The following is a 22,778-nucleotide window of genomic DNA, read 5'->3' as shown; positions in this document are numbered from 1 at the left end:
TTCCTAAGCAGTCAACATGTTTATGTCAAAGAATAAATAAAATACCCTCCCCTATTAAGCTGTTTTCCCAAACGTGAATTTTAAAAATATGTCAGATTGTTTAGATTATATTGATATTTTCACAGAAATAACATTTTATTTTAGAGCAATGGAAAAGAGCAAAACAATATACAGGACATTTCAATTCTTTATTTCTTAGCATCATGTTTTGATTAGCATTCTCAATTATCTACCAGCATGCAGAACTATTCTGCTCCAAGATGACATGATACTTCTTGTTTATTCTTCTTATGATGTCTATTGTGCCAATCCTTAATTGTTGTATGCTTGCCCTAAAACTTGTAGAATGCCTTGGGTGAGAGTTGGAAGTACTGCTTACCCCATAGAGGGGGATTCAATTCCTTGCTTAGCTAATTTTTCAGTTCGGAAGTATCCTATGAATGTCCACGAGGAAAATCCTTCTGGGAAGAGTCATGTAGACTGCACGCAGATTCAGAATCTGTCAAACCAAATATTACCTAATACCATATTCAAATGAGCTCCTCTGGTGTCCAAGAGAGCTACAAAAGGAAAATCCACGGAATACAGGAAGGGCTGTTCCAGGCAAGAAATTAGACTACTGAAGTGCTCGCAATTTACATATATGGCCATCCTTCATGCGGAAGTGTACTTAGCGTAAGACAACCTGAAAATTTCCAAAAGTAAAAGTTCCGAAGAGCATGTGATCTAATGAGAGTTAAAATGCCAATATTTACAAAGATCTACAGTAAAGAAGCAAATAAAAATCCCCTAAAATCCTTTACTTGATGCAAGGACACTGAGCCTTTTCCAGCCACATGTGTGGTAAGAAGGAACTAACTTATGCTCTGTGCACAGGTGCCCAAATAAAAACCCACGTGTGAGCAAATGACTGAAGAAAGTGATGAATCACAAAATAAGATACAGCAGATAACTCTGATCCTAAGTTTTCTGAAATAATAGCTCCCAGAAATGACCATGTGTGCTGAATTGTTGTTTCTTAAAATAATTTGAGTACTATTCATTCCGAAGCAGCTTTTCTTGGACAATAACATTAGGTGTTACCATCTTGACTTTTTCCTTACACCCTTACTTACTGCTTCTTCTCAATCCCTCTTTTCTTGTTTACTTAAAAAATGCAACACGACTTGTCATTCTTGCCATGCAATTGTCACACCTGCCTTCTCTATCTTTGAACTACTTCCTCTGTCTCCAAATTAATTTCCTGAAGCATTTATTTTCTGTCTCCTAACAGTCCACTACAACTTCCTGACCCTATGGCGCAGGGGTTCATAAAGTCATAAACCAAGTTCTTCAAAACCAAAAAGTGGAAGAAATTACAAATGTGATAGGTGGAAAATAAATTTTCAAGGTCTCTCACGTGGTGGGGTTAGAATTACATTAGGTCCTGTGGCTAAGCAATAGCACTGGTCCTAGCACTTCTTCCTGGCTTGCTTCCTCTCATACCCTATCTATTAGTCATCATCTGCATATTCCACAGAACTGCTGACAGACTGCATGCAGGACAAGTCAAACAGTTGCATCATCTCCTTTATCTAGACATCTACACAGCTGATGAGGAATGTTTTGACTTCAACACAAATTCCTGCTGCAATGTAATTGTTTACCAAAAATTACTTAATTACCTCACAGAAGAACATATGAAGATAGGAATTTATACTTCTGAAAGAAAGTAATATTAACATCTATAAGCATTTTGTCCAAGATGAAAACTTACCCCTTGTGCATGCAGATATTCAACCGTTTTTGTTATTGTGAACAGAACAGCACTAGCTTCTCGTTCCGAGAAAAATTTTTGCCTAAGAATTTTATCCAGTAGTTCTCCTCCTTTCATAAGTTCTGTTACTACGTATACGTATTTTCCATCATCATACACCTGCAAAAAGTACATAAAGATGTAAACTTCAAAATATTTATTCTCTGTGATCTTCCTGTGAAATGCACAGAGATAGTGCAGGTGCATCCACAAGCTGTTTTCTTCAATTATTTTTCCCGTATTTCTCACCCCACACACTATCCAAACATTGTTCAGAAATGAACACAAAACCTTCTACAAAAAGGCAGTACAGTAATGAAATAACATAAAAATACTGGCATGTAAATGTTTAAAGACAAAAAAGGGATGAATAACATGTAGTTTTCCCCACATAGTTTTACTGAAACAAATTAAACTAGATACATGAGAAATTAAGAAATAGTAATAAATGGAAACTAGTCTAATTAAGGCAAAACCAGAGCTAATTCTAGAAGCATTTATTGCACCAAATTACAAATATGAACAGAGATCATTCCAACTGAACAGTCAAACAAACAAACAAAATCTATGATAAAAGCCTACAACTTATTCATTACTCCGCACATAAAGCCTAAACCAAAATCTAAAATTAATAATATGTATGTTTTAGCCCTCACAAAATGGCTTAATTTTTGCATGGATTTTAACTTCTAGGGAAAAAATTGTTGAGAATTATTTTGATTATCAGCAGGGGGCACTACAGACTGAACTACACCAAAATATATTTTAAGGTATACTTAAGCATTTCATTTCAGTTGCACTTTCTTGGGGTTTTGACTTAATCCAGAAAGCAGCTCCTGCTTTAGTGAAACCTTTTATAGACTCTGTTCCCTATTATTATTTCAACTTATTTTTTGTGGTGATGTTGGAATTGTTCTCTTCAGTAACATATGTGAAATAAAAACTAGTTTGTATTTAAGTAGAAATAATTAGCCTAGTTATAGTAAAATAAAGTTAGGAATAGATATCGGCTAAATTAAATAAAGAGTTTTCATCCCAACTTCCTTGTCTTAAGCTACGTGGGAAATACAAGCTACTAAAGGCCTAAGCTTAGAAATTTTTGTGCTCTTAACTATAGTAAAATGATTTATTTTCTCACCAAATAAAAAAGAGGAAGAGTGTTAAAGAAATAATTCTGCAGGCTTTACAAGCTTATGATCTTAAGGACGTGACAGATTTCCATGTTCTCATTTAATAGCAATTTTCCCCCCACAAAATATAAGTGACTGATCATCTGAATGTGTTTGTATTAAGACTTTAAATATTCCACAGTATTAAAAAACAGAATTATGTAATTCTAGATACTGAACTGACATTTTAGTTGTTGTTTTTTTTTTTTTTTTTTTTTTTTTTTTTTTTAATAGGCATGCTTCCTCTAATCCTGGTATAACATGAAGAAATAAGCTTATTTCATTTGACATGACAAAGCACACACATCTTAGTACTGCAGGGGGCATTCAAGCAAAATTTCCATTTGGTTACTATTTTATCTGCTACCCCTTGTTGGTCCTGTCTGCCTGTCAAAAAAAAAAAAATCCACCCCAAACAAACCATCCATCTCGCCCAGATTTATCTATCAATTTAATTGTTTGCACTGAATAAATACTGTTGAAGTTTTCTTCCCACTTAGGTGCACAGCATTATGCTGAGACCATAAACGTGACACTAGTTTTTAAAATGAACTCCTGGCACATGCCATAGATCAGTCAGGACATCTTCTCTACCAGGCAAACTGGAAGAAACTATATTGATAAACAGATATAGGCACACAAACAAAATATAATGTAATGGATAAATATAACACCTTTTTTGCAAAGCAAAATAAGATTTTGCATGCATATTGGGAGGTTTTTTTTGAACTCATAAATAAGCACTTGGACTGGGAGACTGGATATACTATATTCAGGTTTCTAAAATGCTTCTGAAAAGATTCTTCAGCCAGCGCTTTAAATAAAACAGGACAAAAGTTCTGTTACAGAACAGTAGCTAATAGGTAAAAAAGGGTAAAATATATATAATGGTCTGGCACAGGAAGTTTCAAGGTAATGGTTTGTTGGAAGCTGTGTGCTTCCTCCGTTCTTACATGGTTTCCTAGGCATCCACTAATGGCCACTGTCAGAGGCAGGATATTGGATAAGAAGGACATCTGATTTAGCACAATATAGCTCTTTCTTTTGTTTATATACTGTGTAACTGAAAAATACCACTGATAACAATCAGAAGGAAAAGCCCCAGAGGACTGTGCATTGCAGAAAGAATTTGGTGTTTTGAATATCCATTGTTTCAATCCAAACACCTTCAGAATTAAATTACATAAAAAGGCTGAGAAAGAATGAAAATTTCCATCCTTCGATAAATTCAAATATTACTGCATTTATTCTTGAAATACAAGAAAAGAAAGAAATTACTTCTTGCAGAATAATAATTTCCAAAGACATTCACTTAATGTTGAAACATTTTGATTTGGCATTTAAAAATAGAATCATTTAAATTTGGTGTGGAACTGAATGAAAAATGGAGTCAAATCCACATTGAGTTTTATAGGTATAATAACACACGGTGCTCTTGATGAGCTGGAGGCCTGAAGGCCAAGTACTCCTTATTCCTTCCTCTGAAAGCTGTAATAGCACACCACTATATTGTGGGATACACAAGAATTCACCCCACGCATCTATATTATGACAATGAAAACTTAATGTTAAGTTTTTACAGTAGTAGACATTATACAGGTTTCTAATACATGAGTCCTATTCCTCTTTCCTTACACTGGACATACTTCCAGAAACTGGGCTTGAGAAACTGATCTGAAGTAGAAATAAATGAGAATTACAGCTTACTGTCTTCTCTCCCTCTGTGGACTTAAGGCTTTTTTTTTCCTGTTGTTGTCTCCTTTTGTTACGTGTATGTTACTGTTGGTGTGAACCAAAGATGGCTCTTACCGGAAGATGACTGGTTATGATGAACATTTAATTACAAAGTAGAATGATTAAGCATACATGGCAACTTTTCAAGGCTGCCTGCATTTCTCTGCTCTCAGTGAAAAAAATTCATAATGCTTAAGCTCAGGTAAGTACTCACATTCCTTATGTTTGTCTTCCTGCTTAAATAACACCACCTCCGTTATGAATCAAAGCAACACATAAACCTAGCATGCAGCACTAAAAGCAACCTGAATGCTGATGCAGGTTCTGTGCTAGCAAAGCACAGTTGCGTTCAGGTAGCTTTATTGTCCAACCACATAAAGCAGAACAAACAGAAAGTGGGATTGTAATTATGGTATCTGTCTTGCATAAAGTAAGCTCTGTGGTGGGCTCCCTTGTATATCTGACTTATTTTGTTCTCCCAAGAAAGAGCCAAAGTACACGATATTGGTAAAGTGAAGACAGATTATAATAGAAGATGACCTTTAGGTAGAGTTCTCTAGTACTCATCTCCACAGCATTTACCAACTACTGTTTTAATGACTTCAAGATGTCTGAGAATCTCCCTTCAGCTGAGCTCAGCTTCCTGTAAATAGTTAGCTGTTTTGCTTAAGGTTTGGTTTTGGGGACCAAAATACTTTCCTGCAGACTAAGTCAATCATTAAGCATATGCCTTTTTAATTTTTAATCCTCTTTAATGCGTAATCAAGGAAAGCAAGCCAATTTTCTTTTTCTGTTGTATCATCAGAATCTACTGTTCACTATGAAAAGCCTCTACCTCCCAGCTTGTGTTACTCATTGCTTTTCATGGTCAAAGTGTTTCCATGGTCAGAGCAAATAATACAAGAAAAAAAAAAGCTAGATAATCTTCCATGCAAAGACCAGATAACAATAATAACAATACTAGGTAAAGAAAAGTGATGACCAGGGATATGAAAACATTTTGTCCACTACTGAGTAACAATCATTACTATCCATGAAAATTACTTTGCTACCTCAAACAGTGAGTTCTCAGTTATGTCATAACACGCTTCAAAATTGCTTTTGACTAATGTCAAGAAAAGTAGATTGTTAACCCAGCAACCAAAAAAACCATGTGTTCCTTTAAAAATATAGCCAACGTTAAATGAATTATTCCTGTGCTAAGATTTATGAAGGATGAATTATTTGACTGCTTAGGATTATGTGCACCAAAATATGAGCATCTTTAAAAGATCACACCTCAGTAAAAAATTTGATATTGTTGAATAAATTGCATTAGGACATTGTTTTATTTTTAAATACTGAAAAATAGTAACATAAATCTAAAACATACAGTTAGTTGTCTCTCAAATTAGAAAGTGATATGTAATTATAATACACTAAAGGATGTCTCTGACATACTACTTACATCTTTTAGGGTAATAATATTTGGATGCTGTCCATAGCGCAGCAGGATTTCAATCTCCTCTGTTGGATCTCTTTTACTCTTGTCAATGATCTATAAGAGCAAATAGACACATAGGCATAATTCTTCTTGTGAATATTATATAGTGTAACACTTTGGTGTGCTTACTAGCATAAACAGATAGGCAGTATTTATTGTTGTTGGTAAAGGGGATAGATTATCACCAAAACAAAGTCTGTTAAATTGGAATAGCAAGGCAAAGCAAAAAAGTAGGAAAACCATGGAAAAGTCTCTCAATTGACAACAATTTTGCAGAAGTAATCTGATTCCTCAGGCTAAGATAAATAATGCAAGGCTATTTAGTAGATAAGGCTTCAGTCACCCACCATTTAATAAAATAGGCAGTTCCCAATTTGACATGAGATACTGGTTTGACGATGCTAATGAACTGATTCTCACAAAGCTAATCTCAAACAAATATTTAGTGCAGCAAAGACAAAGCAGGCAAATAAGGGAATCAAAAATAAGAAAAAAGACAAATTTCTCTGAGTTAATTCAGACCAGCCTTCTATTATGAAAGTTCACTTGAATCTCTGGAGGCTTGCTATCAGGCTCTGAAGTTCTCCCTGTGCAAACAAGCAAAATAGTATTTTGTCCTACTTAAAACATATTCTTATTCTTGTCCTTTTTTTTTTTCCTCCTGAACTTCAGAATTTCCTCTAATGTCTTTTCCATGTCTGTGTTACCCCTTCTTCCTCTTGACATCCCAAGCCCTTACTGCTACCAGCACCATTTTAACACATTGGACACTGATCAGTTTATTCTTTTTTTCATGATTCTTTGAGGAAAAAAAGCCTCAACAGAGGCAGCAGAAAAGCGAGGCAATCCTCACAATAGATGTTATGGCTTAGAGAATTAAGAGCTATGAAAGTACTTTTTTCCAGTTTCAAGAAATTATTTCAAATTGCAAGCACAGAAGTCAAATCTGTTCCTGGCCAGAACCAGAATAATGACAAGTATGTAACTACCAAATTGAAATTGGAGGGTTTCTAATAGACAATCTGTGTACAAGGATGCAGTGAAATATAGTTTATCTTCGGATTTGCCATATTTGAGTAGTAAACTGTCCAACAATTAAAACAGAGAACTGCCTCACAGTACAGGATTTAATAATATTTTTTTTTCTTTTAAAGTTTGTTAATTTATATTCCTGCTTTCATAGTAACCATTCAGCTCCACGGTGTTATACAAGATACAAAAGGATAAAATTATCATTCCACTTCCGGGAAATCTACTGATTTCAACGAAGAATTTAATGCCTTCAAAAAAGTGCTAGAAAGCCCAACAGAGTAACATAAAACCAACATTAGAAACCTTGTTAAAAACCAGCAAGCAGAGAGTTGAAGTTTATTCTGGAAGGTATACCAGACTTAAACACTGTTATGAACTCCTAGCTATCTGACAATTTATGAATCTACTTTGGAAGCAAAACCGAACCTCCATATATAACTATGTTTACCTAAAAGTAATCAATGGCATGTAAAAAAAATAAATTATGGAAAGTCATGTAAGCTTTTCATTGTACATTTTCTTCTAGACTCTGTCATGTAATTCTCATCAATTTTACTGTAATTACATAGGTGTTTCAAAGACCCACCACCCAAACCAGGATAACAAAACCTATAGCAATTCTATATAAATATCTGCGAGTAAATATTCTATTTGGTTGATTAGTATAATTCACATTTGCATCTAAAATCTTTTTATACTAAAAAATTATGTTAATTTGCTATGTTCTTTATGGCAAATAAATTATTTATGCCCAGTGTCTATGATGCTGAAACCTGAAAAGAATTTGCTATGTTCTTTATGGCAAATAAATTAATTATGCCCAGTGTCTATGATGCTGAAACCTGAAAAGAATTGGTGTGTTTTATAACAAAGTAAGTACCTTTACAGCATATTCCATGTTGGAAGCTTTATGAATACATCTCTTGCAGATAGAGTAAGACCCGACTCCGATATCTTCCTTTACTTCATATCCATCAGTAAACTGAATGCTGTTCCTGTGCAACTGCTACCAAAATAACATTATCAATTAATGAATATTCTAAATATATAACTGACTTTTATATTAAGAATAAGTTTTTGAATTCCTAGTGATTTGCTTCAAATTTTAAACTGATGGCTGTACTAGGTCAAAGTGGTCTAAACAGCCACTACCTTCCGTTTGATATTAGTATGAGATGAATTATATATTAGACACATTGTAAATAATGCATACTGTATTTAACAAACTGACAACATGATGTTTCTGGTTACTGATGTATTAATTTAAAGATAGAATCTCCGAAACAAAGAAGATTGGAAGACATGATAAAATAATGGTAAAATAGCATCACTGTTTCTATTATCCAAATAGATGAATGCCAGCTGGAAAATTCACACATACTGAAGAGAATCAGATTAACTGGAAATTGCATAGAATGGCAGTCAAAAATCCTTTCACAGAAATAAAAGGCTGAAAGAAGGACACGTATTCACTCTTGTATGGGGAGGAAATGGTGTTCTAGTATAAGGAGTTTGTGCAAAGGATACAAAGCATTTGCAGGAAACCATCTGGGTATCCTGCAGCACAGAAAAGAGGAAATAGGAGTGAGGAAGCGGTTGAGGGGCACAGAGGAAAGGCAGCAGAGAAACAGACTTTATAAGAGAAGGAAACCATATACAAAGAGAAAGAATTTCATCCACAAAACTGTGTGGGAAAGAAGGAGCAGAAAAAAGCTTGTAGAAACTTAGCGAGACTTCAGGACCAGAAGGCATTCTGACCTATATACCAAATCAAACAGCTTCATTAGAATAAAAAAAAAGGATCTAAACCCACTTGAAATTTAATGTTTTATTATACAGGAAACAGGTAATGTGTACAAACAAGCAAGTTATAACTATTCTAGATGTAAGAGGATTAAAGAAATACAAGAGCTGTTCATGTTCTGAATAAACTGTATTTTAAAAATTTTCTCAGACATTTGCAAATATTCTTGCGGTGAAAATATAAACAAACCCAATCATACAGTGTACCTTTTTATTCCTACCTATACACCAATAAGGTTTCAACACAATTTAGATCACTAGTTGGTTTTCATGACTCTGTCTTCCTCAGTAATTAGAATTATTAAAAGCAGAAAGAGGAGGAAGAAATACAATTTTTGCAGAGGTTTTCCAGTTTTCTTTCCTGTACGTGTATTTGCCTTTTTCCCCACTGGTTGCAAACTCTCCAGTGCTGAAGCATGCTTTTAGAATGACCTCAGCCTCATGAGGAGGGAAGGCATGCCTCTCCCCCATTCTACCACGAGGTCCACCTTTTCTTGTCTTACAGAAAAATTGCACCTAAGCAAAGCTTTGTTTACCAAGAATGAGGAGTCCTGACAGTAATAGAATAATAAGAATAGCAACTGAATTAGGCTATCAACAGTGACAACTTCACATTAATAAGAGAGACTGTACTGGAGTCATTCTAATACTGCTAAGAAGCCAAAGCTTGTGTGCGTACTGTAACACTGAATTGCATGATACACGGAAATTAGTCACAAAATATCACAGATTAGCACATTAATTTAAAGTGGTTCAGGAGGGATGGAATATGTCCTGGGTCAGGGGTTCCATAACACACACCAGTCCAAAACATCCAGATACAATTCACATTTGTACTCCAGTGCCTCTTAGTGCACCGTAGGAATCAACCAATATTTTCATGCATAGGGGAAAAAGATCAAGATATTTGTTATTCCCTTCCACCTTGTAATTATGGCTTGATATTAAAGAGTCATTACAGTATAGATGGTATGATGTTTTCATCTAAGGGTTGAAGCCTATTCACATCTGTAAACAGGTTCTACACCTCCAGAAGGTTTGTTTGGATAAAATAACCTGGTCTTTACTTTTCTTGTATAAAGCTGATAATGAATTTGTCATGGTACTTCATTCTGTGATGAAGGAAACTATCCCTCCACCAAGAGACAGCAATATTGCTTTATCGAGGTTTGGTTTTTTTTTTTAAAGCAGATGTACTCACCTGGACAATTGAATGCACTCCAACTGTCTGCATTGCTTGGCTTTCATCATCTGATGCAATAGCTACAAAACTAAATCCCCGAAAAAGTTGATGTGCATTAGCACTAGGTGGGATACCAGGCGAATCTGAAAAACACATCATCTACTTACAAGCAGAGTTTTTGAAATGTAGAGATGAGATTACGTCTACTCGGAAAAGTAAATAAACTACAGTTTTATTCTATAAACTACACAAACATTTTCTGCAAATTTCAGTTCCTCTGAGGACCAAAATACAAATAATGACTGAGTTATTTTGCATACGCCATCCAGAAACACAACTGATAATCAATGATTACAAAGATCATATTACTGTCAGACTATTTTATTATATAAAAAACAGTACTTTGCAGAAAATATTTACATATATCACTCAAATTTTGGTAACACCCTACTTTTGTAAAGGTGAAAATTTTATTATATTTTTAATGGATCAGTGTAAAACTATGCAGAGACAGATTGCGCTGAAACAGCAACTTTGACACCCGAAGTCTGAAATGAGTAAGTTTCTACATATACATAGTACACAGAGTCACCATCATGAATTAAATGAACAAACATGGATAATCTTTTTGAATTAAAAAAAAAATTAGATTTCTTAGATGAGTACAATTGAACTTATGTATATGTTTTGTTGCCAAAGATTACTTTGTTTTTAACATAGGACAACTCAGTCATCCCTGGTGATATATTTACGCCAAAGACCACAAAACTTTTACGAACTATGGAATACTTGTCTGTGAGCATTCATTTAGCCTAGCAATACCTGGAAGAACAAGACACTTTACATAAGGTGAACAGGAACAAGGTTTCTAATTTTTGAATATGTAAATTGCTTAATTCTTCTCATTTTACCTTTTGGAGTTTTTGCTGTAAACTCAGGGTCAAAATAAAAAGTATCTTCAGGTCTGCCAGTTGCAGGTTTGAAAGGGGGATGAATTTCTCGCCTGTACAATTTCTGAGGAGAAGGCATAACCCAGAGTGAATTAAAAAGTTATATGACACCACCGAACATGTAACTAAGAAATTTACTGAATTCATTTTGAATTAGATACTCACATTCCAATCTATTTTGGAAAAGAATGCATGCCTCTTAATTTCTTCAACTCCATCTGGACCTGCACCTTTTATAAAGAAGAAAAATGTGAATTATTTTCTTCTTGGTCAAAAGAATGACTAGAAATATTTCTTATTTCTTCTGCATTAATTTTAGACATATGAGTAGCAGAAATGATAATAATTTGTTGATCATCAGTAGAGCAAACAGGCAACCACGTTCTCACTTCAAAGACTATTTTACACAAGAAACTGTAAACTTATTCAGTCAGTTTAATGATCATTGATGTTATCAATATCGTGATAAAATTTAAAATATTCCGCTAAACACTTTACCTAATCTGTTTGCTGGGTTTCTTTTGAAGAGCATTCGCAGAAGACTCTGTGCTTCAGGACTCAAGAACTGGGGCATGCCAAGTTTGGCCCTATAGAACAAAGATAATTAATAGCATACAAACATATTTAGGGAAGAACTCACTCTGCATTCCCCCTGTCCTTGGTCATTCAACAAATGCGTATCAAACAAAACAGCATCACTGAGAAATTGCCTTCAGTCATCAGAAACAGAGCAAAAGTGCTGTCAGTCATGTAAATGTGTAATTTCTATTTTTTTTTTCCCTGTTTTGAGTAGTATAACATTTTCAGTAATGACTCAGGAACTGAAGTAGAGGAAGAGATGGTCAAAAACGTAGAAAATACTTACTGGGTAACAGTTTAGGAACTTGTAAATTTTTGTTATACGTTTTGATCCGTTTTTGAGTTCAGTTATTACTAAATGACACCAAACAAGCAAACCCATTCCGACAGTAAGATAAAAGACATTTTAGAAGGGGTAAGAAAACTACCACAGTGTGACATACAGCAAGAACACCCAAGCAAAACAACAGGAGACCTAATCTAGAAGACAGAAATTGAATTAAGGTAGGACAGATCTTGCAAGATTAGTGGGTAAAGAAAAAAAAAAAAAAAAGGAGAAAACAATCACTCCTTTCTTTTTGCTCTCCCTTTTTGCTCTCCCATTTCAAATACTACTTTCCAACTTGCCGGTCTTGAATTTTTAGAATTAAGTTTTTGTAGTTCTGTCATTTAATTACGTTTTGTAATCTTCACCATATTTTCCTCCTCCCCATTTAATGTTGAGCCTCCATCCTCTTAATGTTATTAGGTCTCACTTTTTCTTATGCCCATGATAATGGTTAGGGCGGATGTAATTCCCTCCTTTCCATCTTTTGTTCAACCTGTAGCTTGTATTTTTCTGTAACAATCCATGACACAGGCTTTCTCTGTTTCAAGCACAAGATGTGTTTTGCCTTGTGTTCCAGCTATTTGTAGATGTCCACCCCCCATCACTTCAGCAAGTGCATACACATTGCCATTGATTCACTATTCATTACTTTAAAACTTGAATTTACTAAATTTTCTATTCCTTTCTTCGTTAAAGAAGTTGGGGGGGTGGGGTATCTGAAAAACTTTGCCTTCTTTGCGCTCTTCAGTAACATGCTACAGGCAGATCAAGACCACCACTTGAGCAGAAGAACAGGCAGTGGGCCATCCAATGCTTCCCCGACTGCCATGCACCACTAGCAGCTGAATTCTTACTCATGCACTTTATATGCAGTGATTTCATTGCACGTTCACTTGATGTCATTTCTGCTCCCAGCAAAGTATCAGAGAGCTACACTGTAAGGAGGAAGTGAGGAACACATTGTCTGCAGAAGCACAATGGTGTCATTTACAATGTTATTGAAGGACAAAGAACAGACAACTAAATATGATAGGACTCTGCTGGAGTGGGTGGAAATCTTTGTCCTATTATAATCCAAACCAGCTCCAACAGTAGGATGTAGCCCTGAAGGTTCAGCATGAGAGGTCAACTGCTTAGAAAAATCTAAAACCAGCCAAAAACATAGCTGCAATTAATCTTATGGAGAACTGACTCAATGAAAAGACACAGAATATGTAGAAGAAATTCTAGAGGACTGGCATGTATTGCAGTCCACAGGGGAGCGAACTGTGCAAACCTTGTCCAAACCACAAAGATTAAAACTGTTGTTGCTCCCTTTCCATCATGAAGGAGCACCTTTCACAAAATCCTTTATGGGCCACGTGAGACAGCAGAAGAAAAGGCAACCACCAGGTCCTCAGAGGTCCTAGGTTACACAACTACATGAGTGACAGCAATTTTTTTCTGACATTCCTGATGGACAAAGACAAAGGCATACCTCTTCAGTAAAGGAGAAAAGATGCTTTAAAAAGTTAACGTTATTGCTGCAAACTATGATTTCTTCAAATTGCAGACTTTCTCAGTTTTAGGTAAAACACAAAAATAAACAAAAAACTTGTCTTGGTGATGTGAGAAATAAAGAGCCCAGGAAAACATGTGTTGTAAGAAGAACATGTTTTCTGTGGATTTTCAGGAACAGAAGGTAAGAAAATTAATGTTTCTTAAACAATACACTATGAAAATATCCATATGCACAGTGTCCATTTTAAACAATTTTATGAAAAATTTAAGGAGAAATATAGTACATTTACTAGTACACAGAAAATAAAATACATACTGCCATTCTTATGGGTCTGGACAAAAAATGTGAACTTATCAGAAATGACTTTAAAATATCTTCTGTTTTTCAGCTGTTAATATTACCAACAGCAAAAAAAATGTATATGTATGTAATAATCACAAGTGCACAGAACATTAAAACAGAGGTAAAATTTCTTTACTTCATACCACATTTTTTGTGCAGCTCTCAAACTAGTAACAATTACAATGACTAGAAGGTGAGAAAAGAAAAAAGTTGGAAAGGGAATTAGATATACATGCTCAGATGAAATCTGGAAGTAGTTATGAATGTCAAGGAGGGTATTCTACATGGCAGCTAAATACAGAAGATTTTTGTAGCAACAGTGGAAAGACTGCTGAGGAACAGAGTGGAGTCACATGCAGGCAGAGAAAAGAAGAGAAAGATGTAACTTGTGAGACATGGATGGAAAAAATGCATGGCTCCTGAAATAAGTGAGAGTGCAGCAGAACTATGTCAGACTAGCTTCTTGTAAATAGGAGGTGGTCAGAAGGAGTTTACGCTTGCTGTGAACAGATAGAACCTTTTAGTTAAAGACATTCAATAATCACAACGTGAAGATTTGAATTGGCATGGTGTTGAGGCAGCAGAAGAAATTAGCACCACTAAATACATTTGCAAATATAAGATGAGGAAGAAAAACAAGGGCAAAGAATAACGTAACATGTATGCATTATGAAAGCAAAAGCAAGAAAAAGAAGAATTTATGTTTTCTAGCAGTTTTCACCTTCTAATTACTGAGAAAAAATATGAAAGAATTTCATATATTTACTTTTCAAAATAGGCTGTTGGTGCAAAAGAAATGCTGGCTTTGATATATCAGCAGACAAGTGGTAACAGGACTAAGAATAATGATAAACAATGAAATAGAAAACATACGAGATAGCTAAAATGGTCTTATGAGCTTCCACAGAAAAAAAAATGGTATTAGTAAAAAATGGTTGGAAACAGAGAAGTGAAACTATGACATGACGAAACAGAATTGTTTGCACAGCGTTAGGCTACAGTCCCAGAAGCGGGACAATTATGCCACAGGTTGTATTACTTCAGAGAATATATGGGGGATCAGCAAGAAAAAAAAAAAAAGCAGGCCTTTATTAGCAAAACCAAAAATGTTAACTGCATGAAGGAAAGCATTTTCCACAATATAGGTAATGCAAGATCTATACTGGAAATAGCAAAGGGGAAAACTGGAGCTTGGGCAAGTCATAGGAGATTACATAAGGGAGGATGCACTTTAGCAAATAGGGGAAGTATCCAGGAAGCAAGTTGTTGGCAGCACCAGTAATATATAAAGAAGTGGGGTAAGAAGCTGGTGAGAGAGAAGGATAAAGAGAGAAAATACTTTCTCAAAAAAAAAAAACCCAAACAAAAAACCCAAAAAACCAAAACCCCAACAAAAAACCCAAACCAAAACTGAACTGAAAAAACAACAAGGAAAGATGCACAGGTTATTAAAAAGGATAAGAAAGTTAAAAATATTGTGGAAATAAGATGGGAAAGATCATGTGGTTGGAGAAGTTATTATTACAGATTAAGGAGCTGCTATGAAATTCTTTGTACCTGGTGTGGGGGAGGAATAGAAAGGCAAATTAGATAGGCGGCAGAGGGAATTAATAGTATGGAATAGGGAGTGAGGATTTACAAGTACCTTTGGAAATGAGGGAAGAGTAGAAATTAGATATTGCAGCCCGGAGGGCATTCCTGTAGAATACCTGATGAGATATATAAATAAGAGTGTACTCACTTGAGAATCATAGTCATGGTTTCTTTTCTGTCTTTCCCTTGGAAAGGTAGAGTACCAGTGAGCATTTCAAACTGTATAGAGTAAAACTTTCATCAATTACATTACCTGGACAAAATCTATTTTTTGACAAAACTACTTAGCATCTTAACCTTCCAAAATTCATGCATGTTAACAACCAAGTCTGTGCAAAACAACTTCTTATTGTACATTTTAAATTACTATGAACATTGAGCAGCCTTTGCCATTTTTAAAGCTGCAAAATATTTTCCTATATTGATACCTTGCTTTGCATGCTTTTACCTGAGCAATTTAGACTAGACTATAACATTCTGTGTTCCAGTTCCACCTAAAAAGTTTACTCTTGGAAGACTTGATCTATAAAACTGTATTTTAGTTTTCAAAAGGGTGGGGGGTAGGGAAAAGGATTCCGCTTTCAAAAGTTAGTGACGATTTCTCCTCATGCAGAGATAGTAAAAAAGGTCAAAATTTTTAAAATTGACTTGTACATAGCCTTCATTGGAAAGGGGAAAAAGGTTAGTTGATTGACAAAGACATGCATGATGAAGAGTGGTTACTGTATGCATACAGTGGAAATAAAGCCTGAAGGAACACGTAAGAGCTACACAGTACGTGCATGCACATTCTACAGTGCCTGGTAGTAGGCAACAGACACTGTTAAAATACTGATTTGTTCTGAAAGTGACTGAGTAAAAATAGATAAATATAAAGGCACTTCTGTTGAGCTGCAGTCTGCTGCAGGGATATCAGATCTAAGTGAGGTACTGAAAGCAGTCTGTCAGCAGTCACGGCAGCCAACACACTGAGGCAGATTTTTGGTTTAGGAATTGCAAAACAATTTAATTTAATGAAATTTTATGGTATATACTTAAAGCCTTCAAAAGTAAAATAATTATTTAAGGAACCCTCTGAACAGCTTATGCAAATTTAAGTCATCCTGAACACAAGGATTCTCTATTCATCTCTTTTCTGGTATGACCCAAACATTCAGACTTCTAAGCATTAAAAATGTGCGTGGATAACAGGAGTGAATGATATGTGACGGTAGTATTCTTAGATCTACAACAAGAGCATGAAGTTGCACTAACGGCATTCTTTAAAACCCCTTTTTATTAAAATAAAATTTTAAATTTTTTACTACCCTCTGCTATAAACTCTTCACTACTGCTAATTACTTTTTACTCCAAATATTATTTTTTTACATATATACTTACATTTAAAATTTTAAATCTGATAGAATGCCAACATGAAAATACCCCACTTTGAACTTTAACACTTCTTAAGACAACTGTCAGGAAGGTGTGAGAGGCATAAGCCAAAACTATAAAAAAATTCACCTTTTGTTTGTTTATACTTCAGAATGATCTTCACAAACTGCACTTGCAAACAAACTTTTTTAAAGGTAAATTTGTAGTGCCGCATGTTTTGATTACACTTGCTTGAAATGAAAAGCTTCTTTAGCAAGCTCCTATTTGTCACAAGCATACACACTTGTATGCACTCAGCACGCGTGTTCTTTGTCCCCCGCAAAACCTACTATATTCCAACATCAATAGGCCAATAGTACTTTAAGAATAAGCCAACATTGGCATTCCCTAGTTGTCATTTTTATTTCCGAAGGAGAATACCTCAACAAATACATAATGCTTCTGAAAACTTTAAACCAATGTTTTGAGATATCTGGCATCCCTTAAAACAATCACTGTTTGAAAGAACAAATTGGAACATCCTTCTCAAGCATGGCTTAAACATACTTAAGTGTCTAGCAGCAGGAGAAAAGTGGCTAAATGATTTGCTGAGATATCTTTCTAATCTATAATTTCTGTTCCATCTAGATACTGTGTACTCACATCACACCAACAACCACTTGAATTCTCAACCAACAGATTCTTATTAAGAATGATTTAAGAGTGGATACATACAGAATTTCTAGGAAAATTACTGTGCAAACTATAAATGCAAACAACAAAAATACGTCTTAGAGAGAACTGCACTTTATTTCCTATACTAATTTAGATAATTTGCTTTTTAAGTTCATATTTTCGTATTTAAAGTAGAAGCCAGAGCGTTTAAAATGAAGTGCACTTAGAATGTGAAAGCTACACCAGTCACATCCAACATCTTTCAGCAATTTTCAGTTTTAACATATGCACTTTACAGGCATAAAATTATGTTTTCCAGCTTTATAAAGTAAAGCTTAAGTTTAACTATGTTTGCGTTATCAACAACAAATATTCTGCAACTACACTGTAATTAACTTTTAATTGACTGTGTTCTTACTGATAAAATGTGCAGTTGTGAGGGGGGCTGCGCGTGTGTCCTTGTCTGTCTGGAGAGAGTTTAGTTATCAGGTGCTACTTTTACACAGTCAGTTTTCAGATCACAACAGCATTCTAGATGATTAAAAGGTGATAGGATGACTTATTTTCAGACACGAGTCCTTCTCGTACTACAGAGCACACATGTTAGTTGTACTGTTACAGTCATATGTAGCAGAAGCAGTAAGAAACAAAAACATTTCCTTTAAAAAATACAATTATTTAATCTTTATGTCAAAAATGCACAAAAAGTTTATAAATATAAAAAGCCATTCAGCATTCCTAAAATACCAAACATGATCTGTTTTTCTTTTCCAAAGCCACATTGGATACACACATTATTTCCACCGATCTTGCAACTTCACAGAAGTCAACTCTTTGCAGAAACACCATAAGCAACTGAGCAACTATATCCCATATCAGCTCAGTGTCATTTAGATTTTGATGGGCAAGAGGAACAGCTGTCATTATTCCACTAAGTCGTAATTACACTGGAGATTAGTTAGAAAGTTATCCCTCATTTTTTTCCACTTAAGAATAAATTCAGATTTAAAATTTGGATCTAAATTTCTTCCCTACCTTAGAAGAGATGTTATTTTTCCTGTCTACTGTAGTATTCCTATTAGTTTCCGTAACATTCAAACTACAATAGATGCATAATATTTCAATTCAACAATAACAAAAATATGGCATATTGTTTGCTTTGATATCAAACCTACTCCATGTTCTTGATCCAAACTGTGGTATTGTCATGAATTTCATACAATTTAAGCTTTTTTAGTAGTTAGAATTAATTTAAAGCTCACCTTACAGTTTAATGTTTGATTTGTTTCACCAAACCCTGCAAAGCATACTTTTGCTATTTACATTCACCAGAAACCTACCATTAAAACACCAAAAGACCACCAGTCTGCACTCTGTGTATGGCCTCGTCTATTAACGACTTCTGGTGCCATATATTCCACTGTTCCACAGAAAGAGTAGGCTTTTCTTTCATGATCAATTGACTCCTTACTTAATCCAAAATCTGGAAGAAAAAAAGAATAGTTCTAAATCAGTGTTTTGTTGTGGTTTATTTATTTTTTTTAAAATCACTCATGGTTTATACTTTCACCATAATGTGAAGTGTGGTGCTTATCTCATTCATACGTAAACCTAAATACATATATGGGAATTATGGAATTCTCCTCCCGTCCCTGCATTGCATTATCACAGGTCCGTAACAGTTATACTTGTAAAGCATATATCTTTTTTTACATATTTAGATATTTCATTTATTTCAAACTAATTACACTGATTGCTCCACAGCAAAATTACCCACCAGTTAAAATATAGCATATTTCTTTACAAAAAGAAAAAAAAAAAGAAAATGCAAAGATTTTATTATGAACAGAAAAGATCCAGGTGTTACAATTTCCCTTTATTCACCTGTCAATTTGATATGTCCTTCCTCATCAAGCAGGATGCTAAAAAACAATGAAAAGAATAAAATAAACCTAAAATATCTTTTAATGGTTGTTTCAGACAGTATACTGACAACACTTACGAATAAACAGAACAGCGTCCACAAAGACCAGCAGAAATGAATATGCATGAAAACGAATCATTAGGAGGAGATACTTTGAAACTACACATTTTCTTTTCCTTCAGTTCTTCCTTTTAAAGATTATGAAACATAATCAGCATATCAGAGTTTTATTTAACTATCAGGTTAAATTCAGGATGGTATGTAGTAACATTTATCTTGAACTTTTAGCTTTGGCCATCTGCTACCCTTACTACCAACTACCCTTAACCGCCACTGAATATAATCACAATTCAAAGTATGCAAAATATTCAATAACTGGACTCTGTAACACCACCTACACAGAGGACTTAGTTCTTCCAGCTTCTCCTGTGGGAAGCTGCATTTCATCCTGGGGATGAGACATGACCCAGGCACGCACTACTTGTCCATCTCCCCTACCCTTCCCTTTTCCTCCTTGCAGTTTCCATGGTGCCTGTATGAGTTACTACTATCTCATCCATAACTTGCAAGTAATTTCAACCTTTGACAGTTTTTTCTTTTTTAATCAGATATACTCAAGGCTTAAAACCAAGGCTTTTCAATAGGTACAGACACTTTTTTCTTTTAAATACTATGTTTGAAGCAGTAGCTATTTAGTCTTCTGACAATTACTATTTCGTTCTTTTCCTCTTGGAAGTAAATGTTAGCAAAATAACTAAAGTTCTCTCGCTTTGCTTTTTAAAGATCTTTTTCCACTTGGTAAGCTTATTTTTCCTCACTTCAGAATTACTTAACAGAAAGCTCTCAAAGTTTAAACAGAATTCATTCCCTGTTCACTTGTAAGTGCAATCCCATGCCAAAAGGCTCCACATTTCTGATGTATGAATCTTTTTCTTCTCATCTGGCAGGGCTAAGCATTTTTAAACTTGTGTCTTTTTTCCAGGAGATTCACAGAAGAACAAGCTATTCTAATGCAAGTTCCCCATAACAGCTGTGTTCTGTAATACTTATTACTCATTTTTGCTCTTTTCCATTAATACTTTACACGAGAGTTATCTCACACAGACTGTTCATGTTCTCCATATAGCCATAACAGAGAAGTGGGATCACCAAGGACATCAGGACTTCAGAGTTGTTATAGATTTCCTTGCAATGAGGGAGAGTATGTTAGCTATCTGATTAAGCACAACAGAGGAAGATTCATGCATTATATCATCACTTAGATTCCTCTCCAGGTAGAGAGTAACACTACAGCATACATTTATATTTGAAAGGTTCAAATGTTCCAGATGATTGCACTGACATTTTCTTCTTTACATCTTCTAAAACTAAAAAAACTACTGGAGGAAAGACATAAACGGGAGACAGAATTCAGTCATGTGAATGAAGCATGGATGACTAACATATTGAGACACAACACCATACTAGAATTGTAACTTCAAGTTTATTTTAAGTTTTCAGTGTAATTATGTGATTGTCGATACGTTAAATAAAGCCTGTAACTTACTATTTTCATATTTTACTTCAAAACTCCATTCTGCTCTTACTGCAGTGGGTTTTAAAAATCAGCATTGGAAAAGATGTTTGGTGTTATCTTTCAAATGCAAAGATACACTCAACTGTAACTTTATATCATGCGTTTGTTCTAAGTTTATCTTTGGTGCAGAAATTCTATAATAACAACAAAAACAAAAGGCCAATAAGACCTCTTCTCCATTGTACACCCTAAACCACCTGGAAAATGAGAAGTAGGAATACTTCAGTACACCCTTTAAAGTAACATGGATTATAGTATTTGGCATATCACTGTGAAACTAGACACTTAGGTTCCAGTGGAAATGAAATCCAACCTTTTTAATTAAAATAGCTCACAAGCTTCCCCTCCCTCCCTCCCTGTTCAGTTTATGTAGTAAATTACTGAAGTATAACAGCTGGAAAGAGAAGTGCACAGGTAGAAGTGATATACAAATCAAATTAATACACTGCATTTGCCACAGAGAAGCCTTACTTTTCTGGTTTTAGGTCCCGGTATATTATTCCAAGGCTATGTAGATGGTCTAAAGCAAGTGCTAATTCTGCCAGGTAAAATTTAACATCGTCTTCTGTGAACATCACCTGAAAATGCAAACCGATGTATTTTACATGTAAAATCCGTAAAGTTTACACCAGTACAAACTAAACAATGGTAAGAGTGGTTTAGCAGAAGAGTTCTTCATAATACTTGAATTCATTTCCATACAAAACCCGAGAAATTAAAATTCCTTGATTAGACAAAAACGAGGATTTTATAATCAATACTATTTCACAGTACATACTGGAAAAAGAACTTCTGAAGCCAATATCGTATTAGTCTTTCTGCAAAACTGAGGTTATGTGCTTCTGATTGTTCAAGAGAACAGACACACTGCAGTGGGACTGAAAAATTTTGGGAAGCATTTCAAGAATATGACCACCTCTTTATTGGATGTGACCATTTCGTTTCCAGACAACAAATGGACTAAAGAAGTCCAAATGCCTGAATTTTGTCTACAGAGCCAGAGAGACAAGAAAAGCATATGCATCTTGTTTTTGAGGAAACTGTCTCTAGGTACTATGGGAAAGAAGTTACAGTGATGGTAAAAACCCCGAGATACAGCCTGAGATGTAACTGCAGAAAAAGTAGATCAAAGAGTAAACTAAGGAAATAGCCTATGCAAAAGCACGGGTTAGTTGTCAGATAGCAGTCCCACATTTTCTGTTAGGAAGATAAACTAATCCCTGTTCACATTCAATAAAATGAACATGTTGTCCCAATTATATCAACAACTGTTGTGATCCACTGACAGAAAACATCACAATTCAGCTTTTCTGAGAATGTAGAAAAAGATAAAAATAAAAAAAAAATCCTATATGACTTGATTCTACCTTAGTTACTACTCTGAGTCTTTTTTTTTTTTTTTTTGGTTTGTTTTAAGAATTTAAGGCTAGCATCTTTAGATACAGCATATGGACCTGAGGAAAAAAACACAAAACCACAAAACAGCAACGGGGAGGACAGATGAATATTTTTTTTAGCAAGTGTTAAGAATAGAGAATACCATATTTTTTCCCTTTGGTCGTTTAAAGGGAGAAAGGGATAGCAAAGCTTGTACAAAAGGTTGTTACTGATGTTACTTCTACAAAAGAGAAAATATTTAGTGCAGGCACATTCAAGAAGGGAAATCTCTGTAAGAAACATTTAAAAGCTCAAATAATGAAAGATCCCATGAGGATGATAATACACCCACACTACGTTCTTTAAAAACATTGCATGGAA

The 22,778-nt window shown here is 34.8% G+C and overlaps 1 protein-coding gene across 1 annotated transcript in view; it reads right to left on the bottom strand.

Annotated features, from left to right (window-relative positions):
• RPS6KA3 (ribosomal protein S6 kinase A3) overlaps positions 1-22,778 on the bottom strand; it is a 78,901-nt gene that overhangs the window by 10,416 nt on the left and 45,707 nt on the right. The window contains exons 7-17 of the mRNA XM_082484999.1: positions 21,492-21,598; positions 19,405-19,442; positions 18,861-19,003; positions 15,641-15,711; positions 11,648-11,736; positions 11,315-11,379; positions 11,111-11,213; positions 10,218-10,342; positions 8,094-8,219; positions 6,146-6,235; positions 1,757-1,915 (exon numbers count right to left, since the gene is read on the bottom strand). Of these exons, the coding sequence (XP_082341125.1) occupies positions 1,757-1,915; positions 6,146-6,235; positions 8,094-8,219; positions 10,218-10,342; positions 11,111-11,213; positions 11,315-11,379; positions 11,648-11,736; positions 15,641-15,711; positions 18,861-19,003; positions 19,405-19,442; positions 21,492-21,598 (1,116 nt within the window). The remainder of the gene's footprint in view (positions 1-1,756; positions 1,916-6,145; positions 6,236-8,093; positions 8,220-10,217; positions 10,343-11,110; positions 11,214-11,314; positions 11,380-11,647; positions 11,737-15,640; positions 15,712-18,860; positions 19,004-19,404; positions 19,443-21,491; positions 21,599-22,778) is intronic.

This window comes from Vanellus vanellus, assembly GCF_965231255.1.
Source record: "Vanellus vanellus genome assembly, chromosome: 1".
Taxonomy (NCBI): Eukaryota; Metazoa; Chordata; class Aves; order Charadriiformes; family Charadriidae; genus Vanellus; species Vanellus vanellus.
This window is presented reverse-complemented; position numbering and strand designations above follow the sequence as displayed.